General features: G+C 36.9%; 1 protein-coding gene across 1 annotated transcript; it reads left to right on the forward strand.

The window, feature by feature from the left end:
• Window positions 1–664: 664 nt before the first annotated feature.
• On the forward strand, window positions 665–15127 carry DNTTIP2 (deoxynucleotidyltransferase terminal interacting protein 2). Its single transcript, XM_004451010.3, has 7 exons — window positions 665–799; window positions 1694–3372; window positions 4694–4829; window positions 8460–8555; window positions 9298–9462; window positions 11574–11683; window positions 14242–15127. Exons 1-7 carry the CDS (start codon window positions 728–730, stop codon window positions 14333–14335), a joined length of 2352 nt encoding a protein of 783 aa, XP_004451067.1. The 5' UTR covers window positions 665–727; the 3' UTR covers window positions 14336–15127.
• The last annotated feature ends 616 nt before the right edge of the window (window positions 15128–15743 follow it).

Below are 15743 nucleotides of genomic sequence, written 5' to 3' on the forward strand. Positions count from 1 at the left end.
CTTTCTCACCTCCAACAACAGTACCATTTACTTGGTTCTTCTGTCTCTCTTCATTCCCCTCAGCCTTGTTTCACCCTTCCATCCTTCATCCTATAAGAAAAGCAAAGATTCTCTTGATTATGGACATTTTCTTCCTTTCACTGCAAAACTTCTCTTGCTCTCCTTTACAATTTTTCACATTTCTTTTTTCTTCTTATTCCCAACCTCTACTCATAAATTTAGACTACACCTTCCTATCTAGTCTCCCGGTTCCTAGGGCACTTAACATTTTATCCCAACCTTCGGTTTATATTTATATTTAATTACGTAAAAAATACAAAAGTATTCTTGTAAAATACTTATAATGCAAAAAATCTCCGTCGGCCACACCCATGGCTTCGGAATTAATGAACAAATGCGAGGACGGAAAGACAGTAGGCAGATGTGATTTTTTAATTCGTCCACGTGGAACGAGGATTGATGACCCTCTGTCACTACAGGTTTAGCAGCCTCACGAAGATCTCTCCCAACAAAAAGTTCGTATTTCTTCTACAGCACTAAATCAAACGCAAAGCCTGGCTGAACCTATAACTCCAAGTCTACGGCTGCTACTCAGCCGGCTACGCGGAAGTAGAGATTCTCGCGAGCATCATGCGTAAACTCGAGCGGAGCACTTCTTTGACGCGTTTCCGGGACGCCGAAGCAGAGGGAAACCGCAGTGGGTGCCGGGGAATTTGGAGCCGGGAAGATGGTGGTCACCAGATCGGCGAGGTCTCAGGCCGGGATCTCAACCTTGGCAGCTGAAAGCTCCCTGCAGAAGGTAGGAGGTCCAAGTCTCCCCCATTTCTCCTTGCCCCTTTGTAGAGCGTCTCTCCTGGGGATGGAGCCGCCCAAGAAGTCGCATGGGTCCCGCGGGTGGTGAGGGAAGACGGCGGAGAGGCCGCGCGCTGCTGTGTACCAGGTCCCCGCGCTAATCGCCTTACCGGTAGCGTCCTGTTTAGTCCTCGCTACGGCCTTTTAAAGCAGATCTTACTAAGAAACAGGGGAATTGCTTCGGATCGTCCAGCTCCGGGATACGGACGGAGAACTCAGACCTTTTAACTCTACAGTTAGTATCGTACTGAGGAGGGATAATTTCGGCCACCATACGCGAGCCTTATTAACCGGGGTTGACTAGAAGGGCACCGTTTTCGCATGGGGAAGGCCGCACCACTTTTTTTATAGTTTATTACCGCTGCGATGCCGCCGCCTGGTGGCATCGGGGGCGCTAGCCGTCTGCCGCCTCTGATTGATCCGGGGAGGGGAACGGAATGTCATCTCTCTCGTAGGTAAGTAAAAGCAAGCCTAGCGAGCAATACCGTAGGTAACTAAGCACATTTTTGCTTAGACAGAATTAGTGTTCTCCCTTATATATGTGGGTCGAGATGTAAGTCCTTCTTTATGAAGTACTTGTTTTGCCACAAAAAATCGACCAGAACTCGGGCGAGGATAGTAAGAACAAGACTCTGAAATTGCAACGTCGGATCCAGTCTTGTTTATTTTTTTTGTCGGGGTTTTTTTTTTTCATTAATTTTAACTTTCAAAAATATAACATTATTTATATTGATTACTGAGTTTTTAGTACCCTTTTAAATTTTGCTTCTGAGGGAAGTGCCTCGTTCACTTTGCCTTAGTCTCAACCCTACCTAAATTATATATTTTTTCCATATTGCAGGAGTCTGCTGGTAGGGGAATTACCAGGAGTAAAAATAAAGAGCATCCAGAAAGCAAGAAGGAATCCCAATCTGATGACCAAAGGACTGCTAAATCACTGACTAATCAGAAACAGAGTCCAATTCCTAGAACTCCTAAAACTGGAAGGAAAAGCAGAACCAGGGGCTCATTACCAGAGAAGATTGAAACATCTACTGACGGAGATATCTCTGAAGCAGAGTCAAATTGTTCTGTGTCTGAGCTCCAGGATACTATTTTAAGAGTAACTAGGAGAAGGCAGATTTTAGTTCCATGCACCCCTCTGTCCAGTGTTAGGAAAAGACCGAAAATAACTCCAATAAGTGAGTCTCATACTGAAGAAGAAGTCTCTGAAGCAGAATCTCATGTTTCAGGTATTTCTAGAATTGTGCCTTCCACAGTAATAACTACAAGAACCAGAAAATGTAAGTCTAGTTTCCTAACAGATGCAAGCCAAGAATCACATGCAGAAGATATTTCTGATGCTGAGTCATCATGCTCAGATGCTTCTTCTTTTACAGGAATTGCAACTACGAGAACAACTAGGAGTATGCAGAGGAAATTACGGGCACAAACTAAGGAGAAAGATTCTATGAGTGTATCAGAAAATGAAAAGCAAATCATAGCTATACCTGTCAATTCAGAGGATTCAAGTACCATACAAACTTCTCAGTTATTAGCAAGACCTCATGCTCAAATAAACAAGCCAGATGTCTGTAATAATGAAACATACAATGACTTTGATAATGATTCCTTCAGTGGAATTTCAGAAAAAATACTAAAAATGCAAAAAAGTCCAAGTTTTAATGTAAGAGATGGGGGAAAGACCAAAGTTACATCTCTGAAAGAAATGACAAAGCAGAATTCTAAAAGTTTAGATGAAGAGGCCAAAGGAATAATAGATGAGGGAAAAGAAATTAATGAAGAAAATTCTCAGTTGAAGAGTCTTTCTGAACCTCATGATACTACTGGTCTTCAGCAATTAGCTTCTCAAAGGCATTCAACTCCTGAGACTAGCAAAACCTCATCAGAGTCCTCACATCCAAACTCTGAGGCTATAATGAAATCATTAGCACAAACATTTGCAGTTGTGGAAGTGGACAGATGGGATGAAGACAGACAGTATACCATAAAAAGAAGTGCCTTGACCCCGTTTGTTGGTGGTGATAGTGATGATAGTGATGCTAGAGAAGAGTGCACAATTATAGGTGTGGATAAAGACATGAACAATGAAAAGAATGTCGATTTTGAGTGTGGTACCAAATCATACATACCTGAGTCCTACACATCTCAGGACAAGGGTGATTCTGTTTTATTAGTTCTCAGCAGTGATGAAAGCCAGCAGTCTACAAACAGTGACAATGAAGAGGACACTGTATGTTTTGTTGAAAATGGTGGTCAAAAGGAGTCCCTGAGTGATCAAGACTCAGGAAATACATCATGTGACAATGCATTGTTTGTGATTGACACAACTCCTGGATTGAGTTCTGATAAAAATTTTTACTTGGAAGAGAAAGACAAGGCAGGTGAGGTTACCACTGAGGAAGAAAATGAGCAGGAGGAAGAAGAGGATGAAGATAGTGAAGAAGATCTATCAGACAATGACAAAAATAAAGATGAGCTCAGTGATGAAGATTTACTAAATAACACAAAGTCTAAACTGTAAGTTTCTCCCTTATTTTTAAAAGTAAGCTTTTGATACATATTTCAAGTAGCTAATTCACTGTGGAAATATAAAATATCAGAAAGCTATGGGAACTGAGGGCAAAATGATTGCCTCGTGGTCTTTACGAAGAGCTATTTATCAAGCATTTTCTTTGTAGGTGGGTGCCATTGTTAGTCATATTTTTTCCCACCAGTGATAGCTAAATCTGCTTCTTTCGGTGATATATTAGAAATCAGCTGATAATGAGGTTTTCCTGCATGATTCTTAAAAGCAACATAAAAGGGAGAGAAAACTAGTTTTTTATTTCCTACGTGTTGATTGTAAAGAAATTGGACAATATAGAAAATATTTAGAAAAATCAACTATAATTCCATTAACCACTGGCACGCTCTAATATTGGGGGCTGATGGAGTTTTTTTTTTAGTTTTCCTGTTTTAAATTTGTTTCTCCTGGGCACAGCGCCCCTGGGACAATATTTCCTCTGGAAATATAGGGTATTTAAGGAACTGTACTTTAACAGCCAGTTTTCACTCATCACCAGGTTAATACTAATGTACATTCAGGGTTGAGAATCACTGCCAGGCACTGCAAAAAAATGATTTTTCACTTTCCCATAGTGGTTGATTACATTTTCAGCTGCTCAGTTTGTAAGAATAATTAGGGAAGGTGATGATAAGTCTAAGGATACTTATAGAAAGAATTGCATTTAGAAGGACCTTTAGGTAATATAAATTAGAAATTCTCACTACATAAATAGAGGGGACCAGGCCAATTGCAGAATATTCTAATTTGGTAGATCTGGGGTATAACATAGGTGTTTAAGAAGACTCCAGTGGGAAATATGGATGCTTATTTCTGTTTAAGACTCACTGACTTAGAGGCACTACCAAATGCTTAGTTGTCCAGAGAAATGTTCTAAATGGGATAAATTGAAAGGTCAAAGTAGAAGTCTTTCTCATTAATTTTAGAGATAGATTTGTATGTTTATTAACTCACTGTTGAGTTGAATTACCAGATACTTTTTATTTTCTGTAATTTTTTATGAATTTATTGGCATATTACATGACCTTTAAGCAAAAACTTCTTTAAAAAATCTGGAAATACATTTGGATGTGCTTCTCGAAAAGTTTCTTCTAAATGACTTCCTTAGCAGATTTTAAATAGATTTGTTCACAGTTTTTTTAGGAGTTATCCACTGTAAAAATAAGATGCATTTTTGTCACTGATGGTAAAAGAGGAGAGAAGAAAAAGTAATTTTAAAAACATCTTGCATGTTTCCATTTTGATTTCATTACTTGATCATAATTTCTCTTTCAGTCTGAAGTTGACAAGCAGCAACATAGACCCTGGTCTGAGTATCAAGCAATTGGGTGGTTTGTATATTAATTTCAATGCAGACAAACTACAGTCTAAAAGAACCCTAACACAGATTAAGGAGAAAAAGAAAAATGAGGTAAGTTACATGAACTAATCAGGTACTTCTAGAAGTTTAATTCCCCTAGAGTGGAACCATATTAGGCTAACAAGTTCCCTTATTTCCCCCCCTCTCCACAACATTGTTGCTCATTTTTTTAAAAAAAGAAAGTCCTATCTATAAAAAATGTTTGAAAACAAGGCAATAAAGAATTCTTGTTTCTGTTCTTGCACTTACCAATGATGACAGGAATTGTTTTCTTCCCTTTTTTTTAAGGGGGGTAGCAGGAATTGAACCCAGGACCTTGTACATGGGAAGCAGGTGCTCAACCACTTGAGCTACAGCTACTCCCATTTTCTTTTCTTTCTATATTTGTAGATCTTAACTGTTCTCAACCCTTTTTGCAGATCTGAAAGCTGTGAATGTTCACCCTTTTCCCCCACCATTAGATAAAAATGCACATGTGCACAGACAAAAAATTTACATATAATTTCAGAAGGAATCACTGTCAGGATAGCCTTATCCAGACCCAGCCTTATCAATCACCTTTATGGTTTGCTCCTAAATCTATATTTTCTAGCCTTGATGACTCTTAACCTTAGGTCTAGGTGCCTATTATCTGTTCATTTTTGATGGCCTCAGGCACTTGACCTCACTGATTCCCCTTCTCTTTCCTAACTGAACGAACTACTCTTCTTGTATTCTCTAGCAGGCTAATGATACCAAATTCTGTCTTCCTTTTGCAGTCAAGTCACCAAGCCTCAAGAACTATACCTGTTACATATCTTTCTGCTCTGTTCCTGTCTTTTCATCCCCACTGTCACTGGATAGTGCAAATAAAGCTTTATTTCTCATTTAGGCTTTTTATTGATCTTACCTCCACTTTCTTTGTTCTTCAAACCATCCTCCGTACCTGTTAGAATTCTGAAAACACAAATTTGACCATACTCTTCTTCTACTTAAGTCTTCAGAGCCTTCAGAGTGCCGCTGTACCTCTAGCCCCATCTGTCCACCCGCTGTGTTCCTGCAATTGCATACTACTATAGCACCCTGCTCTTTGGGAAACATACCTTGACCCCAAGCCTTTCCCCCCACCTCCTCTGTACATCTTAACCCCCAATATGATCTGATTTATAGGTGGTTTGATAGAATTGTTGATGGACCATCTTTTATCTTTATATCCCTAAAACAGAGTTTCTCATTTTAGGCCAAACAGTTCTTTGTCGTGGGACATGCCCAGTGTTTTGTAGGGTACTGAGCAGCATCTCTGGCCAGTAGCCCTTTGTCCGCATTTCCAGATCAAAATGTTTCCAGACAGTGCCAAATTGCTCTCAACTGAGAACCCCTGTCCTAGAGCCTAGTTTAATACTTGACACACAGCAAGTTCATAATTACTAACTATTGGTAAAATAAATGTCATGTTACCTTTTATGATTGATAGGAAAGCCTAGGCTGCTATCCTATTACCCAGAAATTTCTAGACCTAAACCTGAAGTGGGTGCCTGGCTATTAGTTTCTGAAATTCATCATTTCAAGTGTTGTAGGCCAAACTAACACTTAAGCTGTTGTCCTGTCAACTATTTTGATGGCTAAGAAGCAGTATTATTTGCTGCTTGTACTGGGAAAATACTCTGACGCTCCTTTTCATCACCCAAACAATATTAATCATCGTAGGCAAGTAAAAATAAAGATGCAGAAATCATTTAGGAAAAGATATAACAGATCTAAAACTTAAAAACATATATGACCAAAAGTAAACACCTCAACAACAAAGACAGGTAAAAGACCATAGGTTAATACCACTAAGAAAATAAATTCCTACAAATTAATAAGAAAACAACCCTATAGAAAAATGAAAAAGAACAAAAACAGTACAAGTATTTAAGAGAAGAGGTCATGCACTTAATAAATACATGAAAAGATCAATGCAAGTTAATTAAAACAGTCATTAGGCACCACTAACAATATACAAAAAGAAAATATCAGTGCAGGTGGAGGTGTACAGAAAGGGGCACTGATCTATTGGTAGGAGTTTAAACTGTATTACTTGAATGCAAGGCAATTTAGCAGTATCTATCAGAATTTAAATGGTATCTTTTAGGATCCATTTTATAGAAATAATCATTGTGCAAATGATGCTTATAATATTTAATGGGAAAAATAAACTGTTAAGACTAAATGTCAAAAGAAAAATTGCATATAACTAAAATACACTGCCATTTAGCTATTAAACAATGAAGTTTATATATGAATTGATTTTGAAAGAGCATCTAAGATAATGTTTGCAAAAGATAGGTGCAGATGAGTATGGAGAGTATGGAAAAGATGATCTTACACAACATAAAAAATACGTAGTTTAATCAAAATTTATATTGCTTTTATTCTATTATTTCCCTGGAGTTTTCAGACCAGAAGAAGCTATCTTACCAACCGTGAAAGAACTTTCAAACACTAGTCAGGACTTTTTCAGGAATTTCTGTGGTAATTAAGACATTGTTTCTGTTGTCTTTATTTTCCAGTTGTAAACCATTAAATACCAGTGAACACTGATGTAAATTTGATATGTGTAGATTCAGATTAGAAAAAGAAATTTGAGATGAATCACCTGTACTTTATAGATTCCCTAAAATAATCCTTCAGTTTGTTTCCTAAAACTTTTTTTTTTTTAAGATTTTATTTTTATTTATTTAATCTACCCTCCCCCCCCAGTTGTTTGCAGTGACTGCTCTCTGTGTCCATTTGCTATGTGCTCTCCATGTCTGCTCATCTTCTCTTTAGGAGGAACCAGGTACCAAACCAGGGACCACCTCCCATGTGGGAGAGAGGCACCCAGTCGCTTGAGCTACCTCAGCTCCCTGGATTGTTATGTCTCTCATCGTCTTTCCTCTTTGTGTCTCTTTGTTACGTCATCTTGTTGCATGAGCTTGCCGTGCCTGCCCATTGTACCAGCTCACCTTCCCAGAAGCACCAGGAATTGCCCAGAACCTTCCATGTGGTAGGCAGAAGCTCAATCCCTTGATCATATCCGCTTCCCTAAAACATTTTTAATTGATAAAATTTACAAATTTAAGGACAGGGACAACCTTGCAGTAGTATGAGTGTAGTATAAAATAGGTTTATATATATATATTTTTTTTTAGATTTATTTTTATTTACTTCTCTCCCCTTCCCTCCCCCCGCCAGTTGTCTGCTCTCTGTGTCCATTCACTGTGTGTTCTTCTGTGACTTCTGTGACCGCTCCTGTCCTTACCAGCAGCTCCAGGAATCTCTGTTTATTTTTGTTGTGTTATCTTGTTGTGTCAGCTCTCCATGTGTGCAGTGCCATTCTTGGGCAAACTGCACTTTCTTTCACACTGGGCGGCTCTCCTTATGGGGCACACTCCATATGCATGGGGCTCCCCTACGCGGGGGACACCCCTGCATGGCAGGGCACTCCTTGCGCGCATCAGCGCTGCGCATGGGCCAGCTCCACACAGGTCAAGGAGGCCCGGGGTTTGAACCATGGATCTCCCATGTGGTAGGCGGATGCCCTATCCATTGGGCCAAGTCTGCTTCCCAAGGTTAATATATTTGGAGTAGTCTTTAGTATGGAGGGTATTTCCCATCTAAGTCAAATGTTGAAAAATTATTAATATTCTGATATTTAAAAACCAATTTAATATTTTATAGCTTCTCCAGAAAACCGTTATTACACCTGATTTTGAAAAAAACTACTGTGTCCCACCATATAGTGAATCCAAGCTTCAACTTCAGAAAAAACGGAAAGTAAGTATAGTAACTATTTAGAATGTTAAGATGTGTTTGTATTTTTTCAGGTTGCAGTTAAAATGTCACTTAAACATATTAATATATATTTATATATATGAATTTCCAAAGAAAATTATCATAGATGTCTAAGGGCCCATAAGATATTCCATAAACATATTTTATATGGACTTTTATTTACATCTTTGCATCAAAACAGTATACAGAGGGGTTGCTTTTTTTTTTTCTATTTTAAAAACACTTGATATCCAGGATACATACAGGCTTGTCTTAGAGGTACTGATCACGAGGACTTAGGAGGTCAACGTGCTAGAAGTTTTCAAAAGAAAAGTAATTTTTGTTTTATTTTAGCAATAATGCAAGTTTCTGAACAAAGTAAATGGTTTGAGTAAAACCATTAATGTTTATGTAAAATCCATTATCCATTATCTAAATATGGGCTATTTTAGACAATAAACATTGGAACTGTGGGTTATTCTCCCCAGCAAGTCAGCAATTTGCCTATAAAATAAGGAACCCTTATTATGAAATAATGCTATATTTAATTTACAAGAGAATTTCCTTACATAATTACTCTTATGAAAAGATGAGGAATCTGGAGACTAATCCTGTCTGTAAAGTAACATCATTTGTTTTGAATTCACAAAATTTTCTTTATGTATGATTTTGGGAGAAATGAGGTCTAATTTATAATCTTTGCTGAATAAAGATAAAATGTTTACTTTTGAAATCTGAATTTCAGAAAGAGCGACAAAAAACAGCAGGTGGTGGCTGGTTTGGTATGAAAGCTCCAGAATTGACAGATGAACTTAAAAATGATCTCAAAGCACTGAAGATGAGAGCTAGCATGGACCCAAAAAGATTTTACAAGAAAAATGATAGAGACGGCTTCCCCAAGTATTTCCAGGTATGAAGCAAGCAGCATAATGGTGGTGATGTTTTAGTTTGGAAAGCATTATAGTAGTATTTTTGTTTGTTTTTGAAATAGATTGATTTTTACAATGTATATACCTAAGGTATGGATCATATCTACTTAGGCCATATAATGCCAGATTCCCATTCAGACAGCCACCAGCTGGTAAGGGATTTTCATAGAGAGTCATTATTACAAAGGCTACCTGGGTTTCCAGGTCAACTCTAAAATTTACTGAACCTATAAAATATCATATGTAAATAGTACTAGCCTAGGAGCAAGAATCCATGCAGGATGGAAAAGGCAAGCAGCAGTCATTTGCACCAATCCGTTCCTCTTTTCAAGGTAGAGAAACTTACCTAGGCGGCTTCCACACATCATTTAAAAGTTGGTTTTCATTGTTTCCAGAAGAAAGCCCAGTTGAGTCATCATCTGTTACCTCTGAAAGCCATTTCGTTCTTCTGGACTACTTTTTGTCACTCATTAGGATTACTGGAATAGTCCTTTGCCTCCAGGTGTGCCCTCTCCTGATCCATCCGCTTCATTGTAGCTCGTCCTCTATTCTTAAATCTGTCCATATTACACCACTGCTTAGAAACCTTTAATGATTCTTTATGGTCTATAGGATATAGTCTATGTCTCTTTCTGTCACCCTTCACATAATCTGTATAAAACCCAGTTCACCAGCCCTTCTATTGTCATATATCCTTTTTTTTTTTTTTTTTTTAATATATATCCCTTTTAAGTTTCAAGGCACCCAGCTGTTGCCTTCTCTGAATGTGCACATACCAGTCCTTGCATTCTTTGACTTCGCATGTCCTTTATTCTGCCTTTCTCATCTTGTTTGCTTGGTGAAATTTTACCCATTCAAATCCAACCTCAAACATCATCCATTGTGAAACCTTTCCTGCTTCCCTTAGGTAGAGTTTGGGTCACTTAGTCTTCTGAACAAGTACTTTGCTCAGGATATATTAGGTTGTGCTCTAATTTTCTGGTTGCCTGTCTGTTGATCTTAAGACTATGGATTCTTCACTAGTATGAACCAAGAGCCAGATATTCTGTCTTTGTTTCTGTAACACATGGCACAGTGCCTGGCACATAGTATGCATTCCCTAAGTTTTAGTTGGTTGAATTGAATGAACAAATGCAGAGGGATGACTGAGTAGGTTCTAAATTGGCAGAATTTATGATAATCTAGATGATCAAATATATGTGTAGTAGAATTTCTATATTGATTTCATTGAATTGGGGAACTAGGCAAAAAGAGTGTCTTTATCTGTCCCACTTTTCTTCTCTGGCTACATTATTCATCAAGAATTACTGGTCTTCCCCTTCTCATCTGGAAGCAGAGTGGGCATGACCATCCCCAAATCCTCAGGATTGAGGAATGAATATAAGGGGGGGAATGTAACCGGATTAAAGTAGACTTATTTTAGTAAAGGAAAGAACTTGTAACATTGATATAATGGCGCAGTGGTCGCCAGAGGTTCTAAGGGGAGAAAGAGGGAAAAATAGGTGTGAGATGGAGCATTTTGGGGTCATTGGAATTGTTCTGCATGACATTGCAATGATGGATACAGGCCATTATACATTCTGTCAAAACCCATAAAATTGTGCAGTGCAAAGTATAAACCATAACATAAACTATAACCCGTGGTTAGTAGCAATGCTTCAATATGTGTTTGTCATTTGTAATAAATGTACCGCACTAATGAAAGATGTTAATAGCAAAAAAGTGTGGGAAGGGGAGGAGGAGAGGTATATGGGAAGCTCCTATATTTGGTGTAACAGTTATGTAATCTAAAGCTTCTTTAAAAAAAATAATTTAAGAAAAAGAATAATTTAAGAAAAAGCATTAAATTGCATAAAAAGGAGTCTTGGATCTATTGTAAACTCTTAAACTGTCATTAGGAGAACCAGTGTGCTGGTTGATTGGTGGATTTATTTTTGCTTAAAAATACAGCAAAACCAGTTTTGATATTGATATAAAGCAAGCTTGTTTTCCATTCTGTTCCGTAAATATACTTTGTTAAAAGCTACTGTGAAATATGAAAGCAACTTGGCATTCAGGTATTGCGTGAATTATTTCGATCAATTGTTCGTAGATTGGAACCATTGTTGACAATCCAGCTGACTTCTACCATTCAAGAATTCCCAAGAAGCAAAGGAAAAGAACTATTGTGGAAGAACTGTTGGCTGATTCTGAGTTCAGAAGGTAAAGGAATTTATTTTTCACTATGTAATATGTATGTTTCCTTTAAAAATATGCATCAACTTTTCAGAATTTCAGATAATTGTAAATGTGTTATGGTAGAGTTTCTCAACAGCAGCACTATCACATTTTGAACTGGATAATTCTCTGTTGGGGGCGACTGTCCTGTGCATTGCATGGTGCTTAGCCCGCTATATGGTAGCAGTACCCCTTTCCCCCATTCAGATAACCAAAATATCTCCAGCTATTTCCAGATATACACCCTACAAGGCCAAATCAAAGCTCTCTCAGTTGAGACCACTGGAGGTGGTTCTTTGAAGATTGATTTTGAAGGGAAAGAGAGTGGTAGGCCTAGAAGTAAGTGTAGACTTAGAGGATTTTTACTATGAGAGCAATCTGAGTATGTTTAAGTGCCTATAAAGTAGCTGAATATATATATGAGGGGAGAAATTAAAAGCATATGTCACATAGAAACATCTCCTGAACTTCAGGACTGTTCTAATAGCAAAGGTGAAAATACGTAAAGGATTTAAGAAAATGTAGTTCCATAACATGGAAAACAAATTTAAAGTATTATGTAAGTATTTAATGGTTCTAAGTAATTTTCTAAAAAAAAAAAACTTAGAAATAAACAATGTTCTTTTCTCACTCATTCCCTGCTTGGAAAGCTCATCCCTACAGAGTTTGAATTAGTCTGCATACTGTTGAATTCCAAATGTATATCTAGTCCAGATCTTTAAATGTTTACCTAGTCCAGACCCGTACACCTAACTGCTTCCAAAGGAACCTCAAAGTTAGTATGTCTAAGAATTAACTTGTGGTCTCTCCTGACCTTACCCTTCCTGTGAAACTTAGTTCTCTCGCAGTGCTTTTGTATCTCAGTGAATGAACAGCACCCCCACCCATCCATTAGGACAAGTCCTTCACATTTCCTTTCCTCTTGAATCCCATATTCTGAGTGTAACATGGTTTCTTCAATTTTCCTGAATATTTCTCAAGCCTATCTCACCATCCCCACAGTGGAATGGTGCAAGCTGAGTCTTTGCTTACCTCAGTGTTGACTATTTGTTGTAAATAAAAATTGATCTACATCTTCTAATCTTTGTTGATTATCAGTCTCAGAAATTACAGCCATGTTGATAGTGTTTTCACTGAAAAATCATCCTAGAATAAGGAAGTTGGGACAGGAGACTAGAAATTTAGTAGAATGAAAGTCAAAATTACATGTTAGAGGTTGTCTATCAGTGGATTGTTTCCTGTATTTTAGTCATTTGAATACCATTTCATAATTTTTTCCTAATGTACATTAAACTCATTACTTGAATAGTCAGTTGCCTTAAATTCATGTACCACACTGTGAAACACTACTAGTTTGCCTGTGGAATATTTTAATCCCCTCTGCAACATTCTCCTCAAGAAATTTTATGGTCTCAGTACTTTGAGACAGGGAATTTGACTAAACATACTTAAGGCATCATATGTTTGTGAGTGTAAGTGTACATGTACAGAAGTAGTACATGTAATACACAAGGAGAAAATGTGTTTCTGTGTTGTGTGTGGATTTTAGTATTCATTTTTAATTTAACATTAGGGTTGTTGCTGTGTAGCTGACTTCTTGTGGGTTTGAGTGAGCTGCTAATAATAGTTAATCCTCATCCTTAGAGGTTTAATTCTTAATTATTGTATACTGACAACCCTGCTTTTGTTGACATTCCTAGCTACTATGTCGCTGGAAATAAAGTCCATAACAGCAATCCTCTTGTCTTAGGATCCTTTACACATTTAAATATTGAAGACCTAAAGAACTTTGGTTTTCATAGTTTATATATCTATCAGTATTTACCACATGGAAATTAAAACCAATTCATTTAAAAGCAATAACCCAATTTCATATTAACAGATACTTTAGAACAAATAAGTGAAAATCTCTTTAATGTCTGGTTTATTAAGGATAGTTGAAGCCTTATATTTGCTTCTGCCTTCTGTGTGCTGTAATACATCTAGTAGCCTCTGGAAAACACTCAAGGATTAAGAGCAAATGAGGGTGAAAAAGCAACTAATGCCTTAATATTATTATGCAAATAGATTTTACCTGATAGGTCCTTGAAAGGGTCTCATCATAGGACCACACTTTGAAAACCACTGCTCTGTATAGTATGTTACATTTTTTAAGGTTCTAAGGTAAATGTAGACTTTTGTTTTTATTTATTTTGCTTAGTCCTCATTTTTATATTTTATCTCACAAAAATGTTCAAAGCATCTGACGTCTGATAGCTCTCCTGTATAGTAGATATAGTGCATGGGCCTCTGATGGCTGAAAATTTTCAAAAGTCCACCCACTGTAAGGACTACAGCAGTCTCATCTACTGCTATCTGCAACTAGTATGTTAGTAGTATATTAGTCACCTGACTAATGGTGACAACTTAGTATGAAGAATAAATGGGTAGTAAAAATATTAAAATTTTTGAGATTTATAAGCCTCAAAAAAGGTAATTTTGGCAACTTAAAATGTCTATGTGTTGTACTTTAGAATTTCAAGGTTTGATTTTTCTTTTTCCAGGTATAACCGAAGGAAGTACTCAGAAATCATGGCTGAAAGAGCAGCAAATGCAGCAGGAAAGAAATTCCGAAAGAAGAAGAAATTTCGCAACTAAGATTCACCAAGCAAACCACAATATTTTACATCTCCTTTTTATTTATTTACTAAAGATGTTTTTAAAACTAACACCTTTACATAAGTTAATTTAAAGAAGACTGGCCCTGTTCATATAGGGATTTCTGTTTGGAAAAAGCTGATTTGAGAGATCATCACCCAGGCTTTAGCGCTTTAAGGGGGGAAAAAAAGTAAAGAAACCTTAACATTTTTGTAAAGTTTTCAATTTTTGGTAAAGAAAATTGAATTAAAAGATATTTAGAAAGTATAAACATTGCTAGTATGTTCAAATAACATTTAAAACAATCATAATACATAAATAATATTGTAATTAATGTGTAGTTTGTGTGTGTGAACATGTATAGGGGCGATTGATAGACAAGAAATGCCCCATATTTGACTGCAAAGTTGGTAAACTTGGAATATAGAGATTTGTTTCTCATAGAAGTGATCGTTGAAAGCAAAGGAATTACAAAAAGTGTTCTCAGAACAAATGTATTTTAGCTAAAGATCAAAGGACTAAATGAAGTCTGGGGGAGGATATAAATAGGACTTAAAAAATAAACCACCTAGAAAGTTTGGGCCAAAGGTAGCAGCAGCAGAAGAGCTATTTTTCTTCCTTGGCAACTATAAAATAGAATAATTGATTTGATTCAGATTCAGTGTCATGTTCCAAGAGAAAATATAATTTTGATTTGGACAGCTTGTCTCCATAGTACAAGGATTATGTATCCATCAAGCTGCCTTTCTGGTACCAAAGAAATATACTTGGTCATGAATGCTTCTTGGTTAATTGTAGTCTCCTTTATTTCATTATTTATTGGACTTCTATTTTCCCAACATATTACTGTTGAGATGTCATATGAAATCTCATATTTTATAGATACTGCTTGGAATCATAAGCAATCTAGAAATAGCCTAACTGATAATGACATTTATAGGTGGAATTACGGAAGCATCTGGGTCTGCTCGTTCCTTTTATAGAAAAGCTGCTTTTATTTCAAGAATATGATGCTTTGCCTTCTACGGGGTAAAATAAGACCAGTATGAGAATTAAATATCAAAACAGGAAAATTATAAAGTGAAGTAATTCACCCTTTACACATTCTTCCAGGAAACACTGTCAATAGAACATTTCTTCAAAGTTGTAAATCATTCTGTATAATGCTTCCCTGCATAGACAACTGAGAGGTGGCTCAGTTATTCTGAGGCTTCAAGTGTGAGTTAGCTTCTTATCTATTGTATAATTTTCACTTTTCTGGCTCATTAAAGCAGGAACAAGTTGAATTACTTTTTCAAAGCCTACAGTTAGGACAAAGTTTTGCAGTTTATTTTTGGGTGTAAAATCAGTTCATGAAGTAATAGCTGCCAAAGCAGTTATTCTTATATTTAGAAGAAATTTTTAAAAT

Source organism: Dasypus novemcinctus, chromosome 9 (genome assembly GCF_030445035.2).
Source record: "Dasypus novemcinctus isolate mDasNov1 chromosome 9, mDasNov1.1.hap2, whole genome shotgun sequence".
Classification (NCBI taxonomy): domain Eukaryota; kingdom Metazoa; phylum Chordata; class Mammalia; order Cingulata; family Dasypodidae; genus Dasypus; species Dasypus novemcinctus.

What these genes read in the sequence shown, in the direction of transcription:
- DNTTIP2 (XM_004451010.3), top strand. Translation starts at nt 728, where the DNA reads ATGGTGGTCACCAGATCGGCGAGGTCTCAGGCCGGGATCTCAACCTTG. An exon ending in CTGAAAGCTCCCTGCAGAAG is followed by an intron (nt 800 to 1,693) that starts GTAGGAGGTCCA and finishes TCCATATTGCAG; the next exon opens with GAGTCTGCTGGTAGGGGAAT. An exon ending in AATAACACAAAGTCTAAACT is followed by an intron (nt 3,373 to 4,693) that starts GTAAGTTTCTCC and finishes TTTCTCTTTCAG; the next exon opens with TCTGAAGTTGACAAGCAGCA.